The sequence below is a fragment of the Vipera berus genome (assembly GCF_964194415.1).
Source record: "Vipera berus genome assembly, chromosome: 2".
Classification (NCBI taxonomy): Eukaryota; Metazoa; Chordata; class Lepidosauria; order Squamata; family Viperidae; genus Vipera; species Vipera berus.
This window is the reverse complement of record NC_138203.1, coordinates 130,880,322-130,905,577: the sequence shown is the minus strand read 5'-3', so window position 1 is coordinate 130,905,577 and position 25,256 is coordinate 130,880,322. Positions and strand designations below refer to the sequence as shown.

The 25,256-nt window shown below is 43.4% G+C and overlaps 1 protein-coding gene across 1 annotated transcript; it reads right to left on the bottom strand.

Annotated features, from left to right (window-relative positions):
• Window positions 1-260: 260 nt before the first annotated feature.
• On the bottom strand, window positions 261-25,084 carry NAB2 (NGFI-A binding protein 2). The gene is given in 8 exon segments (XM_081319474.1): window positions 261-2,499; window positions 6,162-6,362; window positions 12,488-12,611; window positions 14,461-14,512; window positions 17,634-17,767; window positions 19,338-20,103; window positions 23,985-24,188; window positions 24,190-25,084. Coding segments are annotated over 8 exon segments (1,830 nt in total). The 5' UTR covers window positions 24,438-25,084; the 3' UTR covers window positions 261-2,398.
• Window positions 25,085-25,256: the final 172 nt, after the last annotated feature.

The following is a 25,256-nucleotide window of genomic DNA, read 5'->3' as shown; positions in this document are numbered from 1 at the left end:
AACTGTTGCAGCATCTCTACAGTCGTGATCAAAATTCTGGCACTTGGAAACCGGCATATATACATACATACATACATATATACATATATATATATACATATATATATATATGTATATATATATACATACGGTATATATATATACATATATATATATATATATCATATATATACATACATATATACATATATATATATACATATATATATAACATAACCTCCCCCCCACTTTGCTGCAACCATCACACACACACACACACACACACACACACACACACACACACACACACACACACATATACATACACACATACATAATGGTTGCAGCAAAACGGGAGGGGGGGGAGGTTATGTGATCACTGTGACCTTCCCAGCTGTCTTCCAACAACCAAAGTAAATTGGGGGGGGGGGAGAGAGCAGGATTCATTTCTCTGCAGTGATTTGCTTAAAACCTCGGCCAAAAAAAAAAATGATCACAAAATCGGGCACAACTCCTTGCTTAACAAGAGGAATTCTGGTCACAATTGTGGTTGTAAGTTGAGGATTACCTTTATAAATAAGCTCCTAAGCGAGAAGCCTTAAGCTAGGAGTAGGGAGGACTGAGAGAGAGAATGGTGGAACGTGACTATCAGCAAGACACCCCTCCCCCCTTTGTTGGGTCCTTTATAAATTCACCGCGTTCTGGTACGAAAAGGGATAATTCACCTCCCTGTGTCAGTAGTTCTGATAACGGTAAAGGTAGTCCTCAACTTAGTTCACTTAGTGACTGTTCGAGGTTACAATGGCGCTGAAAAAAGTGACTTATGACCGTTTTTCGACACGACCCTTGCAGCATTCCCCAAGGTCACGTGATCAAAATTTGGACCCTTGGAAACGCTCGTATTTATAACGAATTGCAGTGCCTGGGGGGGGGGTGTCACGGGATCACCATCTTTTGAGACCTGACAAGCAAAGTCAATGGGGAAGCCAGGTTTCACTTAACAACCATGTTTCTAACAACTGCAGTGATTTACTTAACAGATGTGTCAAGGAGTCATAAAATGAGGCAAAACTCAATAAAATTTTTCGCTTAGTGAGAGAAATTTTGGGCTCAATTGTGGTCGTAAGTCGACTACTTGTACACAAAGCTGCTGCTGGGAGGCAGCTTAGCATGGAGGAAGCTGCTGGTGCTGCTGTGCCCATATCCAAATGGCAGCAGTTCAATATTTTAATGGGGTAAACATCTAGCCCAGGGGTAGGCAACCTCGGCTCTTTTGACTCATGGACTTCAACTCCCAGAATTCCTGAGTCAGCTATGCTGACTCAGGAATTCTGGTAGTTGAAGTCCATGAGTCATAGAAGAGCCGAGGTTGCCTATCCCTGACCTAGTCTCTCTAAAGCCATTAGGAAACAAAATACCTCCCAACAATCCAAACTCAGCTAAACAGCAATTAATGCTTTTGATGGCTAACCACAATAGAAAGTCAACAGGCAACAGAAGTAATGAGAATATTTTCAATATTGTATACACGATTAAAAAAAAACAGGAAAATTCTGAGGATGGGCAAGATGTGTGGCATTAAGATGCCCCAGTTCTCCTGGTCTGAGGAACATCCTCGGGCTTAAAACTGGGACCATATTCCAGTGGAGGGGAGGGGATACAAAAACTGAATTTAATTCAATTTACACATTTCATTTAGTTATACAGATAGCGTAGTAACCTCCTGTGTCTTTGATAATTTTTTTCCTTCCCTCACACGAAGAATTATCCTTTCTATCGCAATTTGCAAAATGGTTTGCGGCATGTGTGTGTATGCTACAAACAATCCCGGGGAAGCAGGTTCTGCACATACAGGGAACATCTGTGACAAAAGACTGAAGAGCAACAAACATGTTTCATGTGTATGCGTGTGGTTGAGAGAATGGGGACGATTTGGGAACAAGATGTGTTTATGGCCAATCACTTATATGCCTTTCAATAAAATATGTACAGGATATTTATGTGCTTGTTTATGGCTACATACCCCTCAGTTTCAAGTCTCATGTGGGAGGAAAGGCTGTGGGTAAGTATGACCTTCCATTAGTCCGTCAGAGGGCCAGAGATTTGGTCTACCTGAGCTCATGCTATCAACTGTAGCCAGGGCACCCCTATCTTGCTGGGTTAAATTAAGATGGCAGGTCTTCCTACATGATTCGCTGTCCATAGGTCCATGCTCTTCTGTTTGGGAGTCAAAGCACACTCTCCATTCCATGAAGAGAACAGGGTGAAGAGTCGGTTGTGCTAATATGACAGCTCGCCTTCTGCAAGAAAGTCCCACAGGCCCCACACGGGGTGATCCAGAGTACAGCCTCCCTGGTCTAATGCTCAGAGCTGGCTGGAGTATTATTGCTTAATGGCTGAGCAAGGCTGCCTCTGCCGTTCACTGCCGGCTGGTGTCTGGTTCCATCTTAATGCTGTTTCTTCTAGCCTCAGGCTGTGCTGCTGGAGGCTGGCATCTCTCAGAAAGGGTTTCCCCAAATTCTAAAAGAGAGAGAAACATAGAAACTTAAGATTTCCTGATCCATTTCAAAGCTCAGACATGCTGTTATAGACCTGTAAGTGGCACAAGGAAAATAGCAATAGCAATGTGCTCTACAGCCCTCTCTAAGCGGTTTACAGAATCAGCCTATTGCCCCCAACAATCTAGGTCCTCACTTTACTGACCTCAGAAGGATGGAAGGCTGAGTCAACCTTGAGCTGTTGAGGATCGAACTGCTGGCAGTCAGCAGAATTAGCCTGCAATACTGCATTCTAACCACTGCGCCACCACCGTTCTTCAATTTTATAGGTTTCCTATTTGAGCACGGAAAGAATCCAAAATTCGTTTTCTGACGTTCTCCAATGGCTACTAGATAATGTTTCTATGGATAGTCTTTGCCTCATCAAAAATTTGACTCCATATACTGATACTTTTAAAAACTAATTATCAAGAAAACTAAAACAACTGAGCAGGGACTTCCCAAATAAGGAACTATTGATGTTGGGGGGTTAACACGGGGGGATCATGGAATGAGTATGACCTCCCTCCTTTTTCAGGGTCTAAACGTCAATTTTGGAGGCCAGCAAACATCTGATCTCTCCAAATTTCCCACCAGCAGAGGCAAAATCCCCAATATCCTTACACACTTGAAGGACTGTCCCAAAGATACTTTTTACAAAAGACACCTGGAGTTTATTGGGCTTTTCTTTGAAAATGTTTTGCTTCTCATCCAAAAACTTCTTCAAGGAAGAACAAAGACCAGTTGTCTTTATAAAAAAGTACCTTTGGGTTTTCCTGGATGATGACTGTTAAGTGTTCCTGGAGGAAGCGGATTATCTGGACCCCTACCAATCGGGCTTTAGGCCCGGGTACAGCACGGAGACGGCATTGGTCGCACTGGTGAATGATCTCTGGCGGGCTCGGGACAGGGGTTGCTCCTCTGTCCTAGTCCTATTAGACCTCTCAGCGGCTTTTGATACCATCGACCATGGTATCCTGCTGCGGTGCCTCAGGGGGTTGGGAGTGGGTGGCACTGTCTTACAGTGGTTCTCTTCCTACCTTCTGGGTCGTTCGCAGTCGGTGTTGGCAGGGGGACACAGGTTGGCCTCGAGGCCTCTCGTTTGCGGAGTCCCTCAGGGGTCGGTCCTCTCGCCTCTCCTGTTCAACATCTATATGAAGCCGCTGGGTGAGATCATTCGTGGTTTTGGGGTGGGGTATCATCAGTACGCTTTTTATTTCCACCCCAGATCAACTCAGTGATGCCCTCTCCGTGATGTCCCGTTGCCTGGAGGCAGTGAGGATCTGGATGGGGAGGAACAGGCTTCGTCTAAATCCCGACAAGACCGAGTGGCTGTGCGTACCAGCATCTCGGGTTGTCCATTCTATCCTATCTTTATCTATAGGGGGTGAGGTGTTACCCCCCGTAGATAGGGCTCGCAACTTGGGCATCCTCCTTGATTCACAGCTCAATTTTGAAGATCATATAGGAGCTGTGACCAGGGGGGCTTTTGCCCAGGTTCGCCTGGTGCACCAGTTGCGGCCCTATTTGGACTGGGATGCCCTGCGCACAGTCACTCATGCGCTCGTGACCTCTCGGATAGACTACTGCAACGCTCTCTACATGGGGCTGCCCTTGAGTACCACTCGGAGGCTCCAGCTGGTGCAGAATGTGGCCGCGCGAGTTGTGATGGGGGTCTCCTGATACTCCCATGTAACACCTCTGCTCCGTGAGCTGCATTTGCTTCCAGTTGTCTTCCAGGTGTGATTCAAGGTGCTGGTGATGACCTATAAAGCCCTAAATGGCATGGGTCTGGGTTATTTACGGGAGCACTTTTTGCCGGCGTTAACCTCCCATCGCCCTGTGCGCTCCCACAGAGAGGGCCTCCTCAGAGTACCGTCGGTCAGGGAATGTCGACTGGCGGCCCCCAGGGGGAGAGCATTCTCTGTGGGCACGCCTGCCCTCTGGAATCAGCTTCCGGTTGAGCTCCGGATGGCTCCCGACCTTTGCTCGTTTCGCCACGACCTGAAGACTTGGCTATTCGAACTTGCTGGCCTGGACTGAGGGATTGGGATTTTAGATTTTAAATTTTAAAAATTTTAAATTTTAGACTGTGTTTTGTTTAGGGCTATTTTATTTAATTCTATTTTAATTTTTATACATGTATTATTTACATTAGAGCCTTGGTGGAGCAGTGGGCTGATGCCTCCTTAAGTAATACCAGCTGCCTGCAATTAGTGCAGGTTCGCATCCCACCAGGCTCAAGGTTGACTCAGCCTTCCATCCTTCCGAGGTAGGTAAAATGAGGACCCAGATTGTTGGGGGCAATAAGCTGACTTTGTAATAATGCCGCTTGGGTGTGTGTGTGAAAGCCCTAACAAGCAGGCATATACATAGAATGAAGGCTACTGCTAAGCTTGTAAGCCGCCCTGTGTCTTCGGAGAAGGGCGGGATATAAATGTAATAAAAATAAATAAATAAATAAATAAATAAAGTCTAGGTAAATCTGTCTGCTATGTATTTTAAAAAAAATCTATCCCACCTTTGGAATCTTTACACAACTAACAAAATTTAAAAATAAAATCAGAATTGTATGTCATAATGGAGATTCCATTCTTTTCCCAGTACTTCCAGCATCTTCTCAGAACATTTTGGGAGGAATCCAGAAACTCACGTTGCTGTGGGTCACAATCTTGCTTCTCGGTTCCTGAACCACAAGTGCCCAGTGCCTCACTATAGCTGACCTTTCCTGAATCATATGCAGTTCGCTTTTCTCCACATTCCAGAACACGAACTGTAAGATGAACCCTCTAGTAACCCTTATTTTGGGAAACTGGGTGAATCTTTTTAGAAACAAAAGCTGCCCCTTCCCTCCCCTAATTTGACTGCAGCTTCCCTCACATCCAGCATACAAGCTTCCCCATCTGTTCCTTGGGGGGAAAAAACATAGTAGTTTTGGCTTTTACTCAGCAGTGACCGTCTTTCCCCAAAGGGATGCGACAGATCCTCATCTAGACGGAGATTATAGCTCTCCTCATTCTCAATGGTATCATTCACTCCTGCCAGGCTCCCCGATAACAATAGTTGTGTCAGCATTGATGATCTTTTCTTTGCCATCCCAGCCTTTCTGCTGCCCCTCACATTTCAAATGAAGCATAAAGAGCCTTTTCTGCTGAGGCTCCTGCCCCTTTGGAACATCTTAGCCCTGCCCAAAGCGAGGGATGCTCACCCCCTTTCTGGACCTTCCTTAAGGGGCCTGAGTACCTGGCTCTGCCATCTGCCCAGTGGGAGAGTGTCACACTGGAGGTAGTTGATGGGAGTAAGAAAAAAATCCTGCCGCCCCCTCCTGCGCAATCCTGCTCCCTCTGTCTTTTAACTGTAATTTTACTTTGGATTGTAATCCTATTTTATTGCTTTTTAGAAATATTTGGTCTTTTAGTTTTATAGCTTTTCATGTTGTAAGACACCCCAGAGTAACCTAGTAGCAAGGTGGGCAGCAAATATACCTAAATAATAATAAAACAAATAAAATAAAATAAAAGACAATTAAAACAAATAAAACAAAAATAAAGTAAAATAAAATAATAAACTAAATTAAATAAAAGTAAAATAAATTAAAATTTAATTTAAATTAAATTAATAAAATAAAATAAAATAGCTACTTACCAGGCATCTGGGGTTTTCCTTGCAAACACGGACTGAGCCTTCCCACTCGCTCATGGGACACCAGCCGGGCCAATCGCAGCCCTTCATCCATCAGTGTCTGCTGCAGGATGTGACGACTCCATAGCCCATGTGGCGGGAGGCTCAGCAGTGCATCAGAAGCAGTGTTGGGGGGTGGCGTAAGCCGGGGACAAGACCCAGTAGCTATTGAGAAAAAGAATCAGGAGGGGAAGGACATGCCTTTAAGTAAAAGGTATTAAATCAGTAGGATACTGCTCTCAAGTGATCTGTCCCGAGATTCAGATAGCTAAAATAGGCCCAAAAGTAACAGGGAAAAGTTGCGCTGCGTGTAATGGAATGAATGAATGAACGAACCTTTATTGTCAAAGTACAACCATGTACACATTGAGAATGGCTGAGCCTCCCTTCGTGCCTCACCACCACAACTGACAGTGACAACAAACCCACCATCGTTACACCATGTGAGCTAATTGCACAACACACCGGCCTCGCAAGTTAATCATACATAAAATTATAAAATTATTTCCCGTTCAAGAGCCTGACAGCCTGGAATTATCGAAAAAAATATATACTGAGTTGTACTTAAAGGTACTTTAGCCACCTAACGAGAAGGAAGGACTCACTGGAGAAGAGCCTAATGCTGGGAAAGATTGAGGGCAAGAGAAGAAGGGGACGACAGAGAACAAGGTGGCTGGATGGAGTCACTGAAGCAGTAGGCGTGAGCCTAGATGGACTCCAGAAGATGGTAGAGGACAGGAAGGCCTGGAGGAACGTTGTCCATGGGGTCGCAATGGGTCGGACACGACTTTGCAACTAACAACAACAACACTTAAAGGTGAGAGAGAGAGCAGGAAAGTGGGTTGAGGTTCCTCAGTTATCTTTCACACTCCATGCGTGCTACCAATTCATTTCCCTGGAGGAAACGCAACACTTTTATGTTCTGTTAAGGAAGGGAAGGATGACAGTGAGAACTAGAGGAGGAGACAAACCTTAGAAAATGTGAGCTTTCACATAAAGGGTTATCAACTTTACATAGAAAAGTGAAGATGTATTACTTTAATACAGCGTTTTTTAAACTTGGTGACCTTAAAATGTGTGGGCTTCAGCTACCAGAATTCCTCAGCCGGCATGCTAAATTTTGAAGTTGCCAAATTTGAAAAATATTGCTTTTTATCAGAGAATCAATAAATGAATGTCTAAATAAATATAACTGAAGTTCTCCAAAAACAGACATTTAGCTTTTTAAAAATTTAATCACCAACGATTTACTCATTTTAGACTGCATTTAGAATAGTGCTGATTTAACAGTAGCTGTTGACAATGAAGAGATATGCTGAACAATGTTTTCTATTGTATTCTCTTTTTTCCTATTTCACCTCTACTCTTAGGATGCACAGATAATCCTCAATTTACAAGTGTATTCAGTGACCGTTTGAAGTGACAACAGCTCTGAAAAAAGTGACATGACCGTTTTTCGTTATTTACACTGATGCAGCATCCCCACGGTCACATAATTAAAATTCAGACACTTGGCAGCTGATTCATATTTATGACAACAGTTCATTTACTGACTGTTTAAAATTACAACGGCGCTGAAAAATGTGATTTATGACCATTGTTCACACTTACGACAGCATCTCCATGTTCACATGACCAAAATTCAGATGCTTGGCAACTGACTCGTATTTATGACGGTTGCAGTGTCCTGGGGTCATGTGATCCCCTTTTGTAACCTTCTGACAAGCAAAGTCAATGGGGAAGCCAGATTCACTTAACAACCAGGTTACTAACTTAACAACTGCAGTGATTTGCTTAATAATTGTGGCAAGAAAAAGTCATAAAATGGGGCAAAATTCACTTAGCAAATGCCTCACTTAGCAACAGAACTTTTGAGCTCAATTGTGTTTGTAAGTTGAGGACTACCTCTATAAAGCTCTCTTCCTCAGTCTTCACAAACTAAACCAAAACCACAGAAGTGCAACTGGATTCTAAGAAAGCAGAATTGCACCACTGAAAGTTATGTAAAAAAGAAAAAGTCAACATAGTTTACTACATTGGGGTAAATAAAAAATTATTAAGATAAAATTATAGAATAGAGATATTAAAACACAAAGTAATCCTATAAATAAAGCTATAATTTTTGCAATGAATAATCTAAACACTATAAATAATTAGGACAGATAACTCTACACCTACTATAAATAAAACTAGAATTTATAAAGAACTCTGGGAATGTAAAGCTATGCTAATTTATATTAAGTTAATACTTGCTGAAGCTCTGCTAGGGGTTTGTTTGGATTAAGACCATTATATCTCATTATAACAAAGAAATAGCAAAATAAAACATAGACTGGTATGTTTGTATTTAAAAGGAGAAGAGGATAAAAAGAGGGTGAAGAGAAAAAAGGGAAAAAAAGGAAAACATATTTAAACTATCATACGGTTTGTTTACTTTTGGTTGCCGGAATGTGAAAACCCAGCCATTCTGATTTGTAGACTATGATTCATGGCTTGGCATGCTGTATAAACCTAGCCAATCATGGTTTCCTCCACAAAGCAATGAAATTAGTAACACTTTAGTTTATGGATTACTGCCTTGTCGTGGCGAAGGGGCTTGCGTAATTCAATGAAGCTATGAGCTATGCCGTGCAGGGCCACCCAAGACGGACAGGTCATAGCAGAGAGTTCTGACAAAACGTGATCCACTGGAGAAGGAAATGGCAACCCACTCCAGTATCTTTGCCATGAAAACCCTATGGACAGTACCAAAAGGCAAAACGATATGACGCTGGAAGATGAGCCCCTCAGGTCGGAAGGTATCCAATATGCTACTGGGGAAGAGCAGAGGGCTAGTACTAGTAGCGCCAGAAAGAATGAAGCGACTGGGCCAAAGCCGAAAGGACGCTCAGCTGTGGATGTGTCTGGTGGTGAAAGGAAAGTCCGATGCTGTAAAGATTTTTTCTCCATAGGAACCTGGAATGTAAGATCCATGAATCAAGGAAAGCTGGACGTGGTCAAACAAGAGATGACAAGACTAAACATCGACATCTTAGGTATCAGCGAACTAAAATGGACAGGAATGGGTGAATTTAATTCAGATGACCATCAGGTATACTACTGCGGGCAAGAATCCCTCAGAAGAAATGGAGTAGCCTTCATGGTCAATAAAAAAATAGGAAAAGCAATACTGGGATACAATCCTCAAAATGACAGAATGATCTCAGTTCGAATCCAAGGCAAACCATTCAATATCACAGTAGTCCAAGTCTATGCCCCAACCACCGGTGCTGAAGAGGATGAAATTGACCGGTTCTATGAAGCCCTACAGCACCTTATAGAACTAACACCCAAAAATGATGTCCTTATCGTCATGGGGGATTGGAATGCTAAAGTAGGAAGCCAAAAGATAACTGGAATAACAGGCAAGTTTGGCCTTGGAGTACAAAATGAAGCAGGGCACAGGCTGATAGAATTTTGTCAAGAGAATACGATGGTCATAGCAAACACTCTTTTCCAACAACCCAAGAGACGGCTTTACACATGGACATCACCAGACGGTCAACACAGAAATCAGATTGACTATATGCTCTGCAGCCAAAGATGGAGAAGCTCTATACAGTCAGTAAAAACAAGACCAGGAGCTGACTGTGGCTCAGACCATGAGCTTCTCCTTGCAAAGTTTAGGCTTAAACTGAAGAAAGTAGGGAAAAGCGCTAGGCCACTCAGGTATGAATTAAATCATATCCCTGTTCAATATACAGTAGAGGTGACAAATAGATTTAAGGAATTAGATCTGATAGACAGAGTGCCTGAAGAACTATGGACAGAGGTTCACAACATTGTACAACAGGTAGCAACCAAAACCATCCCAAAGAAAAAGAAATGCAAGAAAGCAAAATGGCTGTCTGAGGAAGCTTTGCAAATAGCTGAGGAAAGGAGGGAAGCGAAAGGCAAGGGAGAAAAAGAAAGATATGCCCAATTAAATGCAGAATTCCAAAGAATAGCTAGAAGAGATAAGAATGCCTTCTTAAATGAACAATGCAAAGAAATAGAAGAAAACAATAGAATAGGGAGGACCAGAGATCTTTTCAAGAAAATTGGAGAGATGAAAGGAACGTTTCATGCAAAAATGGGCATGATAAAGGACCAAAATGGCAGGGACCTAACAGAGGCAGAAGAGATTAAGAAGAGGTGGCAAAATTACACAGAAGAACTATACAGGAATGAGCTTAACATCCCTGACAATCACAATGAGGTGGTCACTGATCTCGAGCCAGACATCCTAGAATGTGAAGTGAAGTGGGCCTTAGAAAAGCTGAGCAACAACAAAGCTAGTGGAGGTGACAGTATTCCAGCTGACCTATTCAAAATCTTAAAAGACGATGCAGTAAAAGTGCTACACTCAATTTGCCAGCAAATTTGGAAAACTCAACAGTGGCCACAGGATTGGAAAAGATCAGTTTACATTCCAATTCCAAAGAAAGGCAGTGCCAAAGAATGTTCAAACTATCGCACCATTGCACTCATTTCTCATGCTAGTAAAGTTATGCTTAAAATTCTACAAGCTAGACTCCAGCAGTATGTGGATCGAGAACTACCAGAAGTACAGGCAGGATTTCGAAGAGGCAGAGGAACTAGAGATCAAATTGCTAACATACGCTGGATCATGGAGAAAGCTAGAGAGTTCCAGAAAAACATCTACTTCTGCTTCATTGACTATGCTAAAGCCTTTGATTGTGTGGATCATAACAAACTGTGGCAAGTCCTTAAAGAGATGGGCATACCAGACCATCTTATTTGTCTCTTGAGAAACCTATATGCGGGCCAAGAAGCAACAGTGAGAACTGGACACGGAACCACTGATTGGTTCAAAATTGGGAAAGGAGTCCGGCAAGGCTGTATACTGTCGCCTTGCCTATTTAATTTATATGCAGAGCACATCATGAGAAAGGCAGGGCTAGATGAATTAAAAGTTGGAATTAAGATTGCCGGAAGAAACATCAACAACCTAAGATATGCAGATGACACCACTCTAATGGCAGAAAGTGAAGAGGAACTAAAGAGCCTCTTGTTGCGAGTGAAGAAGGAGAGTGCAAAACTTGGGTTGAAACTAAACATTAAGAAAACCAAGATCATGGCATCTGGCCCTCTCAATTCCTGGCAAATAGATGGGGAAGAAATGGAGGTAGCGACAGATTTTATTTTCCTGGGCTCCAAGATCACTGCAGATGGGGACTGTAGCCAAGAAATTAAAAGACGCTTGCTCCTGGGGAGGAAAGCCATGGCAAATCTAGACAGCACACTAAAAAGCAGAGACATCACCCTGTCAACAAAAGTGCGTATAGTCAAGGCTATGGTCTTCCCAGTTGCAATCTATGGCAGTGAAAGCTGGACCATAAGAAAGGCTGAGCGCCAAAGAATTGAAGCCTTTGAACTCTGGTGTTGGAGAAGACTCCTGCGAGTCCCTTGGACTGCAAGGCGATCAAACCGGTCAGTCCTAGAGGAGATCAACCCTGACTGCTCTTTAGAAGGCCAGATCCTGAAGCTAAAACTCAAATACTTTGGCCACCTAATGAGAAGGAAGGACTCACTGGAGAAGAGCCTAATGCTGGGAAAGATTGAGGGCAATAGAAGAAGGGGACGACAGAGAATGAGGTGGCTGGATGGAGTCACTGAAGCAGTGGGTGTGAGCTTGAATGGACTCCGGAGGATGGTGGAGGACAGGAAGGCCTGGAGGAACGTTGTCCATAGGGTCGCGATGGGTCAGACACGACTTCGCAACTAACAACAACAGTTTATGTTATGGTCACACAGCAAGCAAGACTGAGCGAAGGGGGGTGGGGGAAGAGGCAGTGAACGGACATAATCAAATGTACAAATTGCAACTTCTATTTAACCAGTTTGAAGTTAGGGTTAAAGTAATGCGCTATGGCAGGGGCAGGCAACCTTGGCTCTTTTATGACTCGTGGACTTCAACTCCCAGAATTCCTGAGCCAGCATGGCTCAGCTTGGAAACCTCTCCCTTTTCCCTCAGCATGGCTGGCTGAGGAATTCTGGGAGTTGAAGTCCACGAGTCATAAAAGAGCCAAGGTTGCCTACCCCTGCACTGTGGAATACCGCACACGAGGCTGAGCACTTGTAAAGTAGCGCATGAGAATCACTGTTCCAGAGACAACATGGATTCTACAAACAGGAATGACCTCACTTTGTGTGAAGCCTACCAAAAAACAAAGCCTCCTTCATAATTTCCACTTTAGTTCCATAGTTGATACCTATGGAAAACTTCCTTAAGAGCCCAGAGCACTCACCTTGTGGATGTCCATCTAAGCTTTCCCCAGACAAGCTGGCTGTGTCTTCTTCTACGCTGGATCGGTATGGGGGAAGGAAGGGTTCACAGACCAAGGGAAGCTCAGGCCGGCTGTGTTCTGCAACCTAGTGGGAGAATTACCGAGAAAAATAAAAGGGAAGCTCAGCTCCCTGCCTGCTGATGTCACTTTCTGTACTAGAGCTGTGAACTGCAAAACTGAAAAATGATAATGCCTTTTTTTTTACGGCAAGCACTAAATATGTCATTAAACATGGCATTAACTTGCACACAAAATATAATCTTGGAACAGTCTGAACTGTAAGGCAAGCAATCTGCTTGTATGATTTTTAATCTTGAATTATCAGCCAGTTGGCTTGCCGGGAATTATGTTGTATATGGATTAGTATGACATTTCCTCCTGCACTTACGTATTAAATTCCATTTAATCTGTTTAGTTACACACGATACTGGAAGGGTAGGGTAAGAATTTGGTAAAAATAACATGGAGGCTTTGTTTTTGGAGCTTGGAACTTTTAAAAAAAAAGTTTTGGCCAGAGTTCAGCAGACAAGGAAATGGTAGCCTTCATCTCTTTAGCCTGCTTCCTTCTAATATGCCTGCTCCCTGTCAGGACTGCAATGTAAATATTTTTAAATGCCTCCATTAAAGAGGATCCTGAATTGGCAAGAAGTACATTCTGTTTCCCAAACCGTAATCCATTCCCCCCCCCCCCCCGCTCTACAAATTGCTACAGAGCATGCTTGCAAATTTCAGGTAAAAACTGGTAGACATTATACCTGTCTCATTCAGTAGAACTGTGAAGAAATGGAAATGGTGTTTCCTATTGTGCATGTGTTAACTAGCACTGTCTCCACACTAAGGCCAACTCTGTCCTTTCACACATTCAATCCATGGCTGAAGTCAGAGCTGGTTGGGAATGGGGCTGGGAGCAATGTTAAGATACCTCAACTTTCATAGATCAATGTAATCCTACAGTGGGTTAGGACGCTGAGCTTGTCGATCAGAAGGTCGGCAGTTTGGCGGGTCGAATCCCGAGTGCCGCGTAGCAGAGTGAGCGCGTTACTCATCCCAGCTTCTGCCAACCTAGCAGTTCGAAAGCACGTAAAAATGCAAGTAGAAAAATAGGGACCACTACGGTGGGAAGGTAACAGTGTTCCGTGCGCCTTTGTCGTCTAGTCATGCCGGCCACATGACCACGGAGACGTCCTTGGACGTCCTTGGACAAGCGCTGGCTCTTCGGCTTTAAAACGGAGATGAGCACCGGCCCCTAGAGTCGGAAACGACTAGCACGCATGTGCGGGGGAACCTTTACCTTTACCATATATATATATATATATATATATATATATATATATATATATATATATATATATATATATATATATATATACATATATACATATATATATATATATATATATATATATATATATATACATACATACATACATACATATATATATATATATATATATATATATATATATATATATATATATATATATATATATATATATTAAAGGGAACACTTAAACAACACAATGTACTGTATTTAATAGTAGGATGTCTTAAACGACTAGCACGCATGTGCGGGGGAACCTTTACCATATATATATATATATATATATATATATATATATATATATATATATATATATATATATATATATATATATATATATATATATATTAAAGGGAACACTTAAACAACACAATGTACTGTATTTAATAGTAGGATGTCTTATTTTCTGTTCCCAATTTGGACTGAAAGATTACAAGGGGGAAAACCCTCTGCCTCACTGGAAAAAAAAGATCCAAATGGACCACTGGTTTTCAAATAAAGCATGCATTGTTTCATCATCATATTTTTAATAGTATTTTTCTTTTAAAACTCAAAGCGTTTCTCTACCTTTTTCCTCTTGTGCATACACATATAGCTTATCTTTTTCTCTTACCTCTTGCTTGAAGCGCTTAGCTTGTCCACCACAGTTCTCATCTGGACGCAGTCTGAGGACAAAAGTCATAAAGGAGTCAGCGTGTCCAACTAAATAATATATCCAGGAAAATCACTCCTAGCCCAACCACAGAAGAATCGTTCATGCAACAGTCCATATGTTCTAGACCAGTGGTTTTCAACCTTTTCACAGATTGTACCACTTTTAGGATACGGCAGTATTCAAATACCACCAGTAAGGTGTCAAAAACGTGACCAAAAAAAGGGGGAGTAAGTAGTCCTCGACTTACAGCATTTAGCAACCGTTACAACGGCACTGAGAAAAGTGACTTATGACCGTTTTCCACACTTATGACCACTGCGGTATTCCCCAGGGTCAGGTGATTTACATTTGGATGCTTGGCAACTGATTCGTATTTATGATGGTCACAACGTTTCAGGGTCATGCGATCCCCTTTTGCAACCTTCTGACAAGCAAAGTCAATAGGGAAACCAGATTCGCTTAACAACCATGTTACTAACTTAACAACTTAACACTTAACAAATGTGGCAAGAAAAGTCGTAAAATGGGACAAAACTCATTTAACAAATTTCTCACTTAGCAGCATAAATTTTGGGCTCAACTGTGGTCATAGGTTGAGGACTATCTGTACACCCACTTACTACACTTTTCATGGGAAACTTGTGCCTGTTTCTCTGATATTAATTGTTGCACCATTCTATCCTCTTCTCTCCCTGCTCGTCTCAAAGAAGCCTCTCCTCTCCTCTGTCTCTCTTTCTCCATCTCCTTCTCTTTCTCCATTTTTTTTCACTCCCTTTCCCACCAAAATCTCTTCCTTTTATATCCTCTCCTCTCTCCCCCCACAGCTGACTCCTCCTCTCCAACGCTGTGCTCTGCTCCCAGAAGCACCAATTAGCTGGAGCCATGCACCAATTGTGGGTGCTCAGCAGAACCCTGGCAACACCGCAGTTCCAGCCAATTCTCCCATAGATCTGTGCAGCGCTGCAGCTGCTTTAGCTCATTCCCCCACTACACTTTTCACACTTTTTTTACAGTGCTTTTCAACCCATCGTACGTGTACCACCTGCCAGGTGCCAAGGTACCACCAGTGGTATGCGTGCCAAAGTACCACCAGTGGTATGCGTACCATGGGTTGAAAAGCACTGTTCTACACTACCCTGGTCCAGGACATGTGCCTGTGCCAATTTAGCATTTACAAAATTTGCAGCCTGGGAGAGGGGTGGGGTGTTGGAATGAATACAATTTAATGGACTGATATAAAGATATAAAGCATTAATAACATCACAGAAGCTAACTATCCTTTGCTAGGGTTATATTAAATAGGGCTTGATACCAGCTGAAATTTACTTTTCCTCAAACACAGCTTGCTAAACAGACCATAATGAATCAATCTACGTATGAAGCTTAATGGCTAAGACTGTTGCACTAAGTTACACTTTTGTTCATTGTGGTCTGTTTGATTAGGCCTAATGGGAGGGGTTCACTCATCATAGTTGTGATGGCTGAATACACAAAAGAATATCAAAAACCAATACAGGTAGTTCTCGACTTACGACCACCAGTGAGCCCAACATTTGAGTTGCTAAGCAAGGCAGTTGTTAAGTGAATTTAACCCTCTTGCCTTGCAACAGTTGTTACTTGAATCACTGCAGTTGTTAACAAAACGGTTGTTAAGTGAATCCGGCTTCCCCATTGACTTTGCTTGTCAGAAGGTTGCAAAAGGAGATCACATGACCCTCCGGGACACTGCGACCGTCATAAATATGAGTCAGTTGCCAAGTGTCTGAATTTTGATCACGTGACCGTGGGGTTGCTGCAATCGTCGTGTGAAAAATGGTTATAAGTCACTTTTTCCAGTGCCGTCGTAACTTCAGTCACTAAATGAACTGTGGTAAGTCAAGCACTACTTGTAAATCAGATCACTTTATCACGATGGGTAAAATAGGCCCTTATTTTAAACATAAGAATCTGTGGCCTCATATGATGAGAATGTGTTTTAGTTAACCTTGGGCTCAGATTCTCTCCATCTATCCTAATATTCATACTTATGAGAAAATCTAATCTTTCTCTATAGAAGCAATTGCAATTTCCCATGGTTGCTGAAATCAGGATGCTGAGATTCATTCCAACCATGTTACTCACAATGGTGTCTAAGTACAATTTTATATGAATGGAGGCAAATATACGTGTCCCAGGATAATATTGCAAGATCCAATCTGGGTCAGTCCCCGGGTTAGTGGCTGAAAGCTCCGAAGAGTAAATCTTTGGTCCCTTTGACTGGCCCAGATTGGATCTTACAACTTTACATCCTGATTTGATAAGTAGTCACAGTCGGCACAAATCCTAGTTCTCAATTTTTCAACTGAAAAAGGGAAAGTGATTAGTTCAAAAGTCAAAGCAGAAACTTTTTTACTTTTTAAAACATTAGAATAAAAAATGAATTACGTGAATTATATAATAAGAATTATACACATGTACAAATTCTAGGCCCCAAATTTTAGCTTTAACAGGAAAAAGCGGTTTCAAAACTGAAAACATTAGTTGCTGAGCTCTTTGTCACAACACAAAAAGTTGGAGATGAAAATAATGAAAACTCAAGGCTCATCCAGGATTATTCTTATATCGTTTAATGATGATTTCCTGTTTTTGTGAAACCAACTTCGAAGACAAAGTAGCAGCAAATAATACAAGGATTGCTTTCCGAATGCCCAAGGTACTCTTGGGATAATTACCTGTGTTCATTAGCATTAGTGGGCAGATAATTAACACAGGTGGACAAATCGTACTTTAGCTCCAGCTTAGCCGAGATCACTTTATACCAATATTCAGCATACTTCACATCTACCACTTATTTTTGACAGCATGCTCCATAATATAGGAATCAAGGTCAGATGGAATACATGCAAAATGCTTTTTTAAAAAAAATCTGCTTGTTTCTATGGGACATTTCGAAAGGTATTTCAAACCGCTCAAAGGAATTAGGTTTCTTCAAGCAACCTGAAAGGGATAGTTGATGGAAGATTGTGACTAAGAAGCAATTTATTCTGCCTGCTGAGAACCTTCCCAACAGGATTACCACAATCATTCAAAAGATTGCAGCTGAATTTGAGAACCTCCCATTGCTAACAAAACCACAAAGATCTGAGTCTTACCTGGAACCTTTCAGTGAAGATAGGTAGTTGCTCTCCCGAGCCACCTGACGTGACAGCGAGAACAATTCCACACGACGCAACAGCAGTGAATTGTCTCGCAGACAGAACTGAGCAGCGGCCTCATTAATTGTGAGCTGAGAGAAGAGAGGGAACAGAAATGATTCTCTGAGTAAGCAAAGGACCTCAAAGGCCCAAAACATTTAAAGCTGTGATTCTCAAAGTTTCTGAAAGTAAGGACCAGCAAATAAACAAGCTTCATTTGAGACGTCCCATCCTCTTTATTTCTAAACCTGTTTTCAAATTTGTATCGAAATGTAATTCGTAATTATCTATTTACTACGGCTTGGATTATTTTATGTTCCCAGTTCTTGAACCATCTTAGCACAAACCTGTCAACCACGTTTTTCAATAGAAATCTTTGGGTAGAAAGAAAAAAAAAAGGATGAATAGATCATCAGCCCAATGACATCTCATTTTTAGTTATCTATCATATTTTCTACTACATTAACGACACCACATATTATCTTCTACATTTAGTTCATCACCATATGTTATTTGCAATATTAACGTTAATCGTAATTTTTGGTAATTCTGTGTACATTTTAGTCCCATGAGGCTTTATAGTTGTATACTATATTTTAGTACATACTATATTTTAGTTTTCCTGGGCAAAGTTTGTATGTATTGACTAAGAACCATAATCCACTAATTTTAAACATTATTTATGCTGGCCTTGGGGCGAAAAAACATATATTTGAATTTGAACTCTTCCCATTTGCTTTTTTCTGTTTGGGTTGTCTGTATGAGGTGACAGCTCCGCTCATTATATTGCATGTGGATTCTGTCGGTAACTGCATTCATTATTAGCATTTGGTTGAAGTTAGTATTCACAGTCTTACATTTATTATCATTTACAGACTACATGAAGCACTTTTCAACCAAAGATCCATTTTAATGAGAGAGAGAGAGAGGGAGGAGGAGGAGGAGGAGGAGGAGGAGGAGGAGGAGGAGGAGGAGGAGGAGAGAGAGAGAGAGATACTTTGGAATAGTTCAACAATGATTTAGAATAAGGCAGAGTCCACATCCACTAAAATTAACTCTCAATTAATCAATGGATATTCTTGTTAATGAGTAAAAGACTGGAGGACTGGAAGGACACATCCTTTGCAGTTACTCTCTAAGGCCCTAATCCTTGGTTCTTCAGCCAAAACTCTTGAGGTTGGTGGTCCCACCACTGTAAAACTCTTTTTCCATAGAATTTTTTAGATTAATTCTGTATCATTTAAAAGCAAAATTACTACCTTCATTTTACAGGCTAACACAGAGGACTGCACCAGTAGAGGCTCCTTTGAGTTAAGCTCAGTTCTCAGTGATTACTTCAATGCATCCATACAGTTTTCTTCACGCCATCTGGGAATGAGTTGCCTTCTTTCAATAGTTTTTAAAACTTGTTAAATCTGGCTTACTCCCCCATAGTATATCCTGAGGTCCCCTATCCAAGTGACAAACAGACCTGCCCTTGCTTAACTTCCCATTCCAGATGAGGTCAGCCAGATGCTGCCCCCTCCTGAGAATGTCGTGTTTTTTTTAATTACCATAGTAGCATTAGTATTAGACATTCTTTAGTCTGCTAAACTTATTGAATACTTTAAGCAAATGACATTCTTCACTTTTGGTTGACCAGTGTAGCTTCCCATGGCTCACCTCATGAAGGGTGAGCTGTTTGCCCTCGCATCGCCGAGTTTCACCCCGGCCATAGATGGCACTGTGACGCCGGATCTCTTCTTCCTTCCGAGGGTCTCCGTTGTCCATCTGGAAGATATGCCCCACTGTTTTGGCCAACTTCTTATTCAGCTTCAGGAGGGTCTTCAACTCCACATCTCCACTGCGCGGGCAGCTGCGCAGCAGACGATCCACCCCCTCCGACACTGCATGGGCCAGCTCTGGATCGAGATGCTCAGTGGACGATGGGGTCTCGCTGGGTGAGGTTACCCCTCCTTCTTCTTCAGACTCAGGGTTCCCCCACTGCATGGCTGACAAGGGGGACAGCTTCTCTCGTGGCTCGGAGGGGCTTTTGGAAGGGGAAGTGGCGCTGGTTTTGCCAGGGATCTCTACTGGACTGGTGTGTCCATTGGTGAGTGATTTCTGGCTCCCGGACTCGGAGATTTTGAAGAGTGGTATGCTGCTTACAGGTATGGAGGGTACCGGCTGGTTGAAGAGACCAGGATTGGTTGCCCACTCCCGCAGAGCCTTCTGGAGGCGCCGGACATGAAGTGGCTTGGTCGCCATGCCAACCAGAGCCATGATCTCCAGGAACTCTTCCTCACCAGCCTCACACAGTTGCTGCACATCATCGCCGCCCTGCTGGATGAAGGTCTCATAGTAGGAGAGGAGGTTGGCTCGCTGGAGGACGCGGTAGAGCTGGAGTTCGCCCAGGGTGCGGGGCAGCAACAATGCCATTGTCAGTTGCCTGCAGGGGTGACAGAGTGAGACTGTGAAGGCCAAAGTACAGGGAGTCCTCAACTTACAACCATCTGTTTAGTGACTGTTCGAAATTACAATGGCACTAAAAAAGTGACTCACAATCGGTTTTCGCACTTACAACCTTTGCGGCATCCCGATGGTCACGTGATCAAAAATTGAGCATTTGGCAACTAGGCATATATTTATGAGAGTTGTACTGTTCCGGGGTCATGTGATCACCCTTTGTAACCTTCGCAACCAGCTTCCAACAAACAAAGTCAATGGGTGAAGCCACCTTTTGCTTAATGACTGCATGATTGACTTAACAACTGCATAAATTTGCTTAAAAACCGTGGCAAAAGAAAGGTCATAAAATGGGGCAAAATTCATTTGACAACTGGGATTCAATTATGGTCATACGTTGAGGACTACCTGTGGTGGCCAAAATGGAAGGAAGGCAGAACCCCTCTCTATCTCCATAATACAGGCAGGCGAAGAAAGAAGAAAAAACTTGGCATTTGTTTTGCACTAAGTTTGCAAGTTTGAATTAGCCTGAGCTATCAGTGTCATGGAGACGCGGTGGCTCAGTGGGTTAGGACGCTGAGCTTGTCGATCAGAAGGTCAGCAGTTTGGCGGGTCGAATCCCAAGTGCTGCGTAACAGAGTGAGCGCCTGTTACTCGTCCCAGTTTCTGCCAACCTAGCAGTTCGAAAGCAGGTAAAAATGCAAGTAGAAAAATAGGGACCAATACGGTGGGAAGGTAACAGCGTTCCGTGCGCCTTTGGCGTCTAGTCATGCCGGCCACATGACCACGGAGACGTCCTCGGACAAGCGCTGGTTCTTCGGCTTTGAAACAGAGATGAGCACCAGCCCCTAGAGTTGGAAACGACTAGCACGCATGTGCGGGGGAACCTTTACCTTTTTATCAGTGTCATGAATTAAGGGGCTTTTCTTTTTCTTGCTTATTGTCCATGACCCCATTCACGTACGAACAACGGCTTGATGGATGTAAACAGATGATTTATACTGAAATTTTCCTCCAGTTTCTTTGCATTGAACAGACCCAAATTTGGCTGAAGGGATCTGATCCAGCTCAGTTGTCTTCTAAGGCTCTACAATAAACAGGGGAGGCTTTCTCCACAGCCTCTTCAGTGTATTGTAGTAGTTCATATATTCCCTGCTCTGTTAATTCCACATAACTGCCATATTCCTGAGGCAAACAAGGCCCCAGCCTTTTCCTTTCTCTCTCCTTCATGTTGGTAACACCACTCTCCCCTTGCTTTCTTGGAATAAAATCCCACTGTGCTCAGTGGGGCGTAGTTCTTATTAAGTGTATTTTCAGACTGCTGCTGAAAACTTCAATTACTCCTTAAGATCCTGCTTTCTTGATTACTGCCTTTTTCCTTTTTTTTTTGCTGACAGGAGAATTTGATCTTGCACTAGAATTCAGTGGGGATGCACATTGTCCATCCAACCCACACCTCAACTCCAAGCTCTAATACATTAATCTTGCCATCAAAAGGAAACTCTTGTACTCCATTTTAGTTTTTGCCTCTGCACTATGAGGGTTTTAATCTTTATTATAAATCTTCCAAATACAGTAAACGACCCTAACTTATAATAACAGCACCCCATGCATCAAAGTCTTTGCCTTTGCACTACCAGCCCGATCAACATTACAGTCAAGCTTCTGTCCTTTCAAAACCCAGTGTGATCTATTCACCTGCTTAGTTGGTACATATGTGTGCTCACACAAAACCTCGATTTTCTGCACCAGCCAGAAACAGTCGGCACACACCTCTTGCTGGGCCTAGTAACCAACACATACACCCATATCTGACTCCTCCAAACGCCCACTGCTTTGTTCCTTCTTTATCCACCCATATGCACACTCGGTCTTCTCTTACAAGGCCATTAAGACAGTGAAGCAATGGGCTGGGGTGGAATTGGCACTCCATGGATACCAACAGAGCTGCCATTATTTTCTCTTCTTGGAAGAGGCTGAAGATAAACAGCGGGTGAGGAAATTCTGAGAATACAAGTGGGAGATATGTGGGTGTGGAAGGGATGGGGGGCTAATGGGGAATGCAACTGTAATGTGGGAAAAAGCTTGAGAAACTGGGCGAAGAGTCACTGCCAAGGGAACGGTCAGATAAGAGACAGCATGGGGCGCAGCTGGATATAGGGCGGGGCAAGAGGCCCCTCCCTATTTCTCCAGCTGTAAAGGAAACGGGGAGAAAACTGCACTTTCCAACATGCAAGATTTTGTCAATTATAACAAAGTCAAATTAACTCATCTGGTCATGATTCTTAAACTTGTTAACTTGGTGAGGTCAACAGCAACTGATGGTTGTTGACAGACACTATTCAGATCAAACTTCACTCTCTTCCTATAGTTCTTGCCAGTCTTCTCTAGAGATGCCAACAGGGTAAGTATTAAAAGTAAAGGTAGACCTCGACTTACAACAGTTCATTTAGTGACCATTTAAAATTACAACAGCACTGAAAAATGTGACTTATGACCATTGTTCACACTTACGACAGGATCCCCATGTTCACATGACCAAAATTCAGACACTTGGCAACTGACTCGTATTTATGACGGTTGCAGTGCCCTGGGGTCATGTGATTCCCCTTTTGCGAACTTCTGTCAAGCAAAGTCAATGGGGGAAGCCAGATTCACTTAATAACCACGTTACTAACTTAACAAATGCAATGATTCTTTTTGACGATGGAGAGTTAAAGTGCGATAGAACTTAATGTTTTATTGTTGTTCGCATATTCTAGATTATGCTTGTTTGTATTTTTATACCCTGTATTCAGCTCTGGGAAGTCGGGGAGGGGAGGGGAGGGAGGGGTTGGGGAGAGGGGAGGGGGAGGAGAGGGGTTTTTTGTATCCAAAAATGTACTGTAAAACTTTTCAATAAAAAAAAAACAAATGCAATGATTCCCTTAACAACTGGGGCAAGAAAAGTCACAAAATGGGTCAAAACTCATTTAACAAATGTTTCACTTAGCAACATAATTTTGGGGCTCAATTGTGGTTGTAACTCGAGGACTACCTGTCATTATCCAAAGGCTTTAAACACTATACCGCCTGGCTTATCATCTTACTCATCTTATCATTTAAAGCACTGGAGAGAGATTATAAAATTATAATTCTAAGATTACTACCTGGAAAATAAGATTTTCTAATCCCAATACCTGATATTTCTAGGATAAAGCATTAAAGATTAGGTGTTAATGAGGATGCACATAATCGTAACCTCCATCCATTTTAACATCAGTATTTCAAGCCCAGGTTGAAAGCTCAGAGATGACATTGCTTTTGTCCTGGCTTTCCCCCCCCCCAAAAAAAAATGTTAACTTAGGCAAAGAAATTAAACTCTTCCCTGCCTCATATTCTTTCTCAGACACCAATGCTGGTGTGATTTTTCTGGGTGCACCATGGCAACTCCCAAAATGCCCTCTTTGAAGTACTGAAAGAGATGGGAGTGTTTCTGAGCCTGTGCAGAATCCACCGGGCTCATTGGACTCAAGGTCTCCAGAACGGACAGCAAATAAGGTTGCACAGGTGTGTGTGGGGGGGGCGTGGCTCTTCTCCCCCCCCCCAAAAAATCAAGCTTTTGCTCCGAGATCCTTTTGAACGTGTTGGCATTTTCACCAGGGACGCCCTTGGCATCCGAGCAGCTTCTGGAAGAAGCGTTTCGTCGAAAAGCTGCGAGGTTGGCAGCCGATTCCTCTTCGCCAGTTCTCGCCTGCCCTCCCCCTCCCCACAACTTGCTTCCCAGTCGATCCCCTTCCTCGACCCACTTCTCCTGCTCTGCCCCCCCCACCCCCCACTCTCTTTCCCTCTCCTCGCTGCCCCCCCTCCCCGTGGCAATCTTACCGCGCCAGTGGATTTCTTCGCAGCCTGACCGATGTGCCCGTCGAGCATGGACCCAAGGCCTCGGAAGCCTGGCTGGCGGCCGCCCCTTCGGCTGGCTCTCCGCGGCAAGGCGGACCCAGAAGGCGCGGAGCTCTCGACGCAGCAGCCCTGTCCAGCTTCGACGGTCTTCTGCGTCCCTCCGTCGGAGCTTCTCTGTCCGCCCCCCCTCTTCCTCCTCCTCCTCCCCCGCCTCCCTTCCCTCTGCGCGCCTCTGCGCTGAGCCTTTGGCACGGAATTGCCTCCCACGCCGCCGGATTCACAATGGAGCGGCGGCGGCGGCGGTTCTGAGCTGCTGCCGCGCGTGGGAGGGCTCGGGGGCGGCAGGCAGCTTCTGCCTCGGACCAGAAAAACTGCAACAGCAGCATCGAGCCGCCTCCGCCACCGCAAGCGCCGGGGGAGGGGGAGGTCCAGCATTTACCGCCCACACCTTCCCTCCTCGCGGCTTCCAAGACTCGGAAGGGCGGAAAGAGGAGGCTTCTCCCACCGCCGCCCCGCTTGATTGCCCCAAACTTCTTCCCCTCGTCTTCTGCGCGGGCGTTCGTGCGCCTCGGAAGAAGATCGAGGCGATGATCCGGGCGCGGACATCGTCAGCCTGTTTTTCTTTCTTTCTTTCTTTCTTTCTTTCTTTCTTTCTTTCTTTCTTTCTTTCTTTCTTTCTTTCTTTCTTTCTTTCTTTCTTTCTTTCTTTCTTTCTTTCTTTCTTTCTTTCTTTCTTTCTTTCTCTCTCTCTCTCTCTCTCTCTTTTTTTTTTCTTTTTCTTTTGCGACGTTTTTGCAAGCCTGAGCTTTGCGTGGTATACGCCCCGTCTCGGCGAAACGTGCAGAACTTGCGTGTATTTCAAATCAGTGGGTTTTCTGCCCGAAGTGTATGTGCCTGTCGACGCTTTTCCCGCCTCTTGTTAGGCTCGTCGCGTGTGCGCAATAACGCTTTCGTGAGCGCGCTGGCGTCTGCAATGTAAGCGACCTGTCGGTTCGCTCACTCCGACATTCGGATATGTACGGAAAAGTTCGGTGTGGGTTTGGTTTTGGTTTTTTATACACGTACCTGGGTACTATTTACACTGTGCGGAATCAAGTTCCGGGATCGGAGGAAGTTGCTGAGAAAATAATACATCCATTCATTGGAGAGGTGGGTGGGGAGTTTCAAATATTATGAGGCTCAAATCAGGATACAGGGCTTGCTTGATTCGGTATTTCCTAGGCAACTTACAGACTTCAATTCCCAGAATCCTCA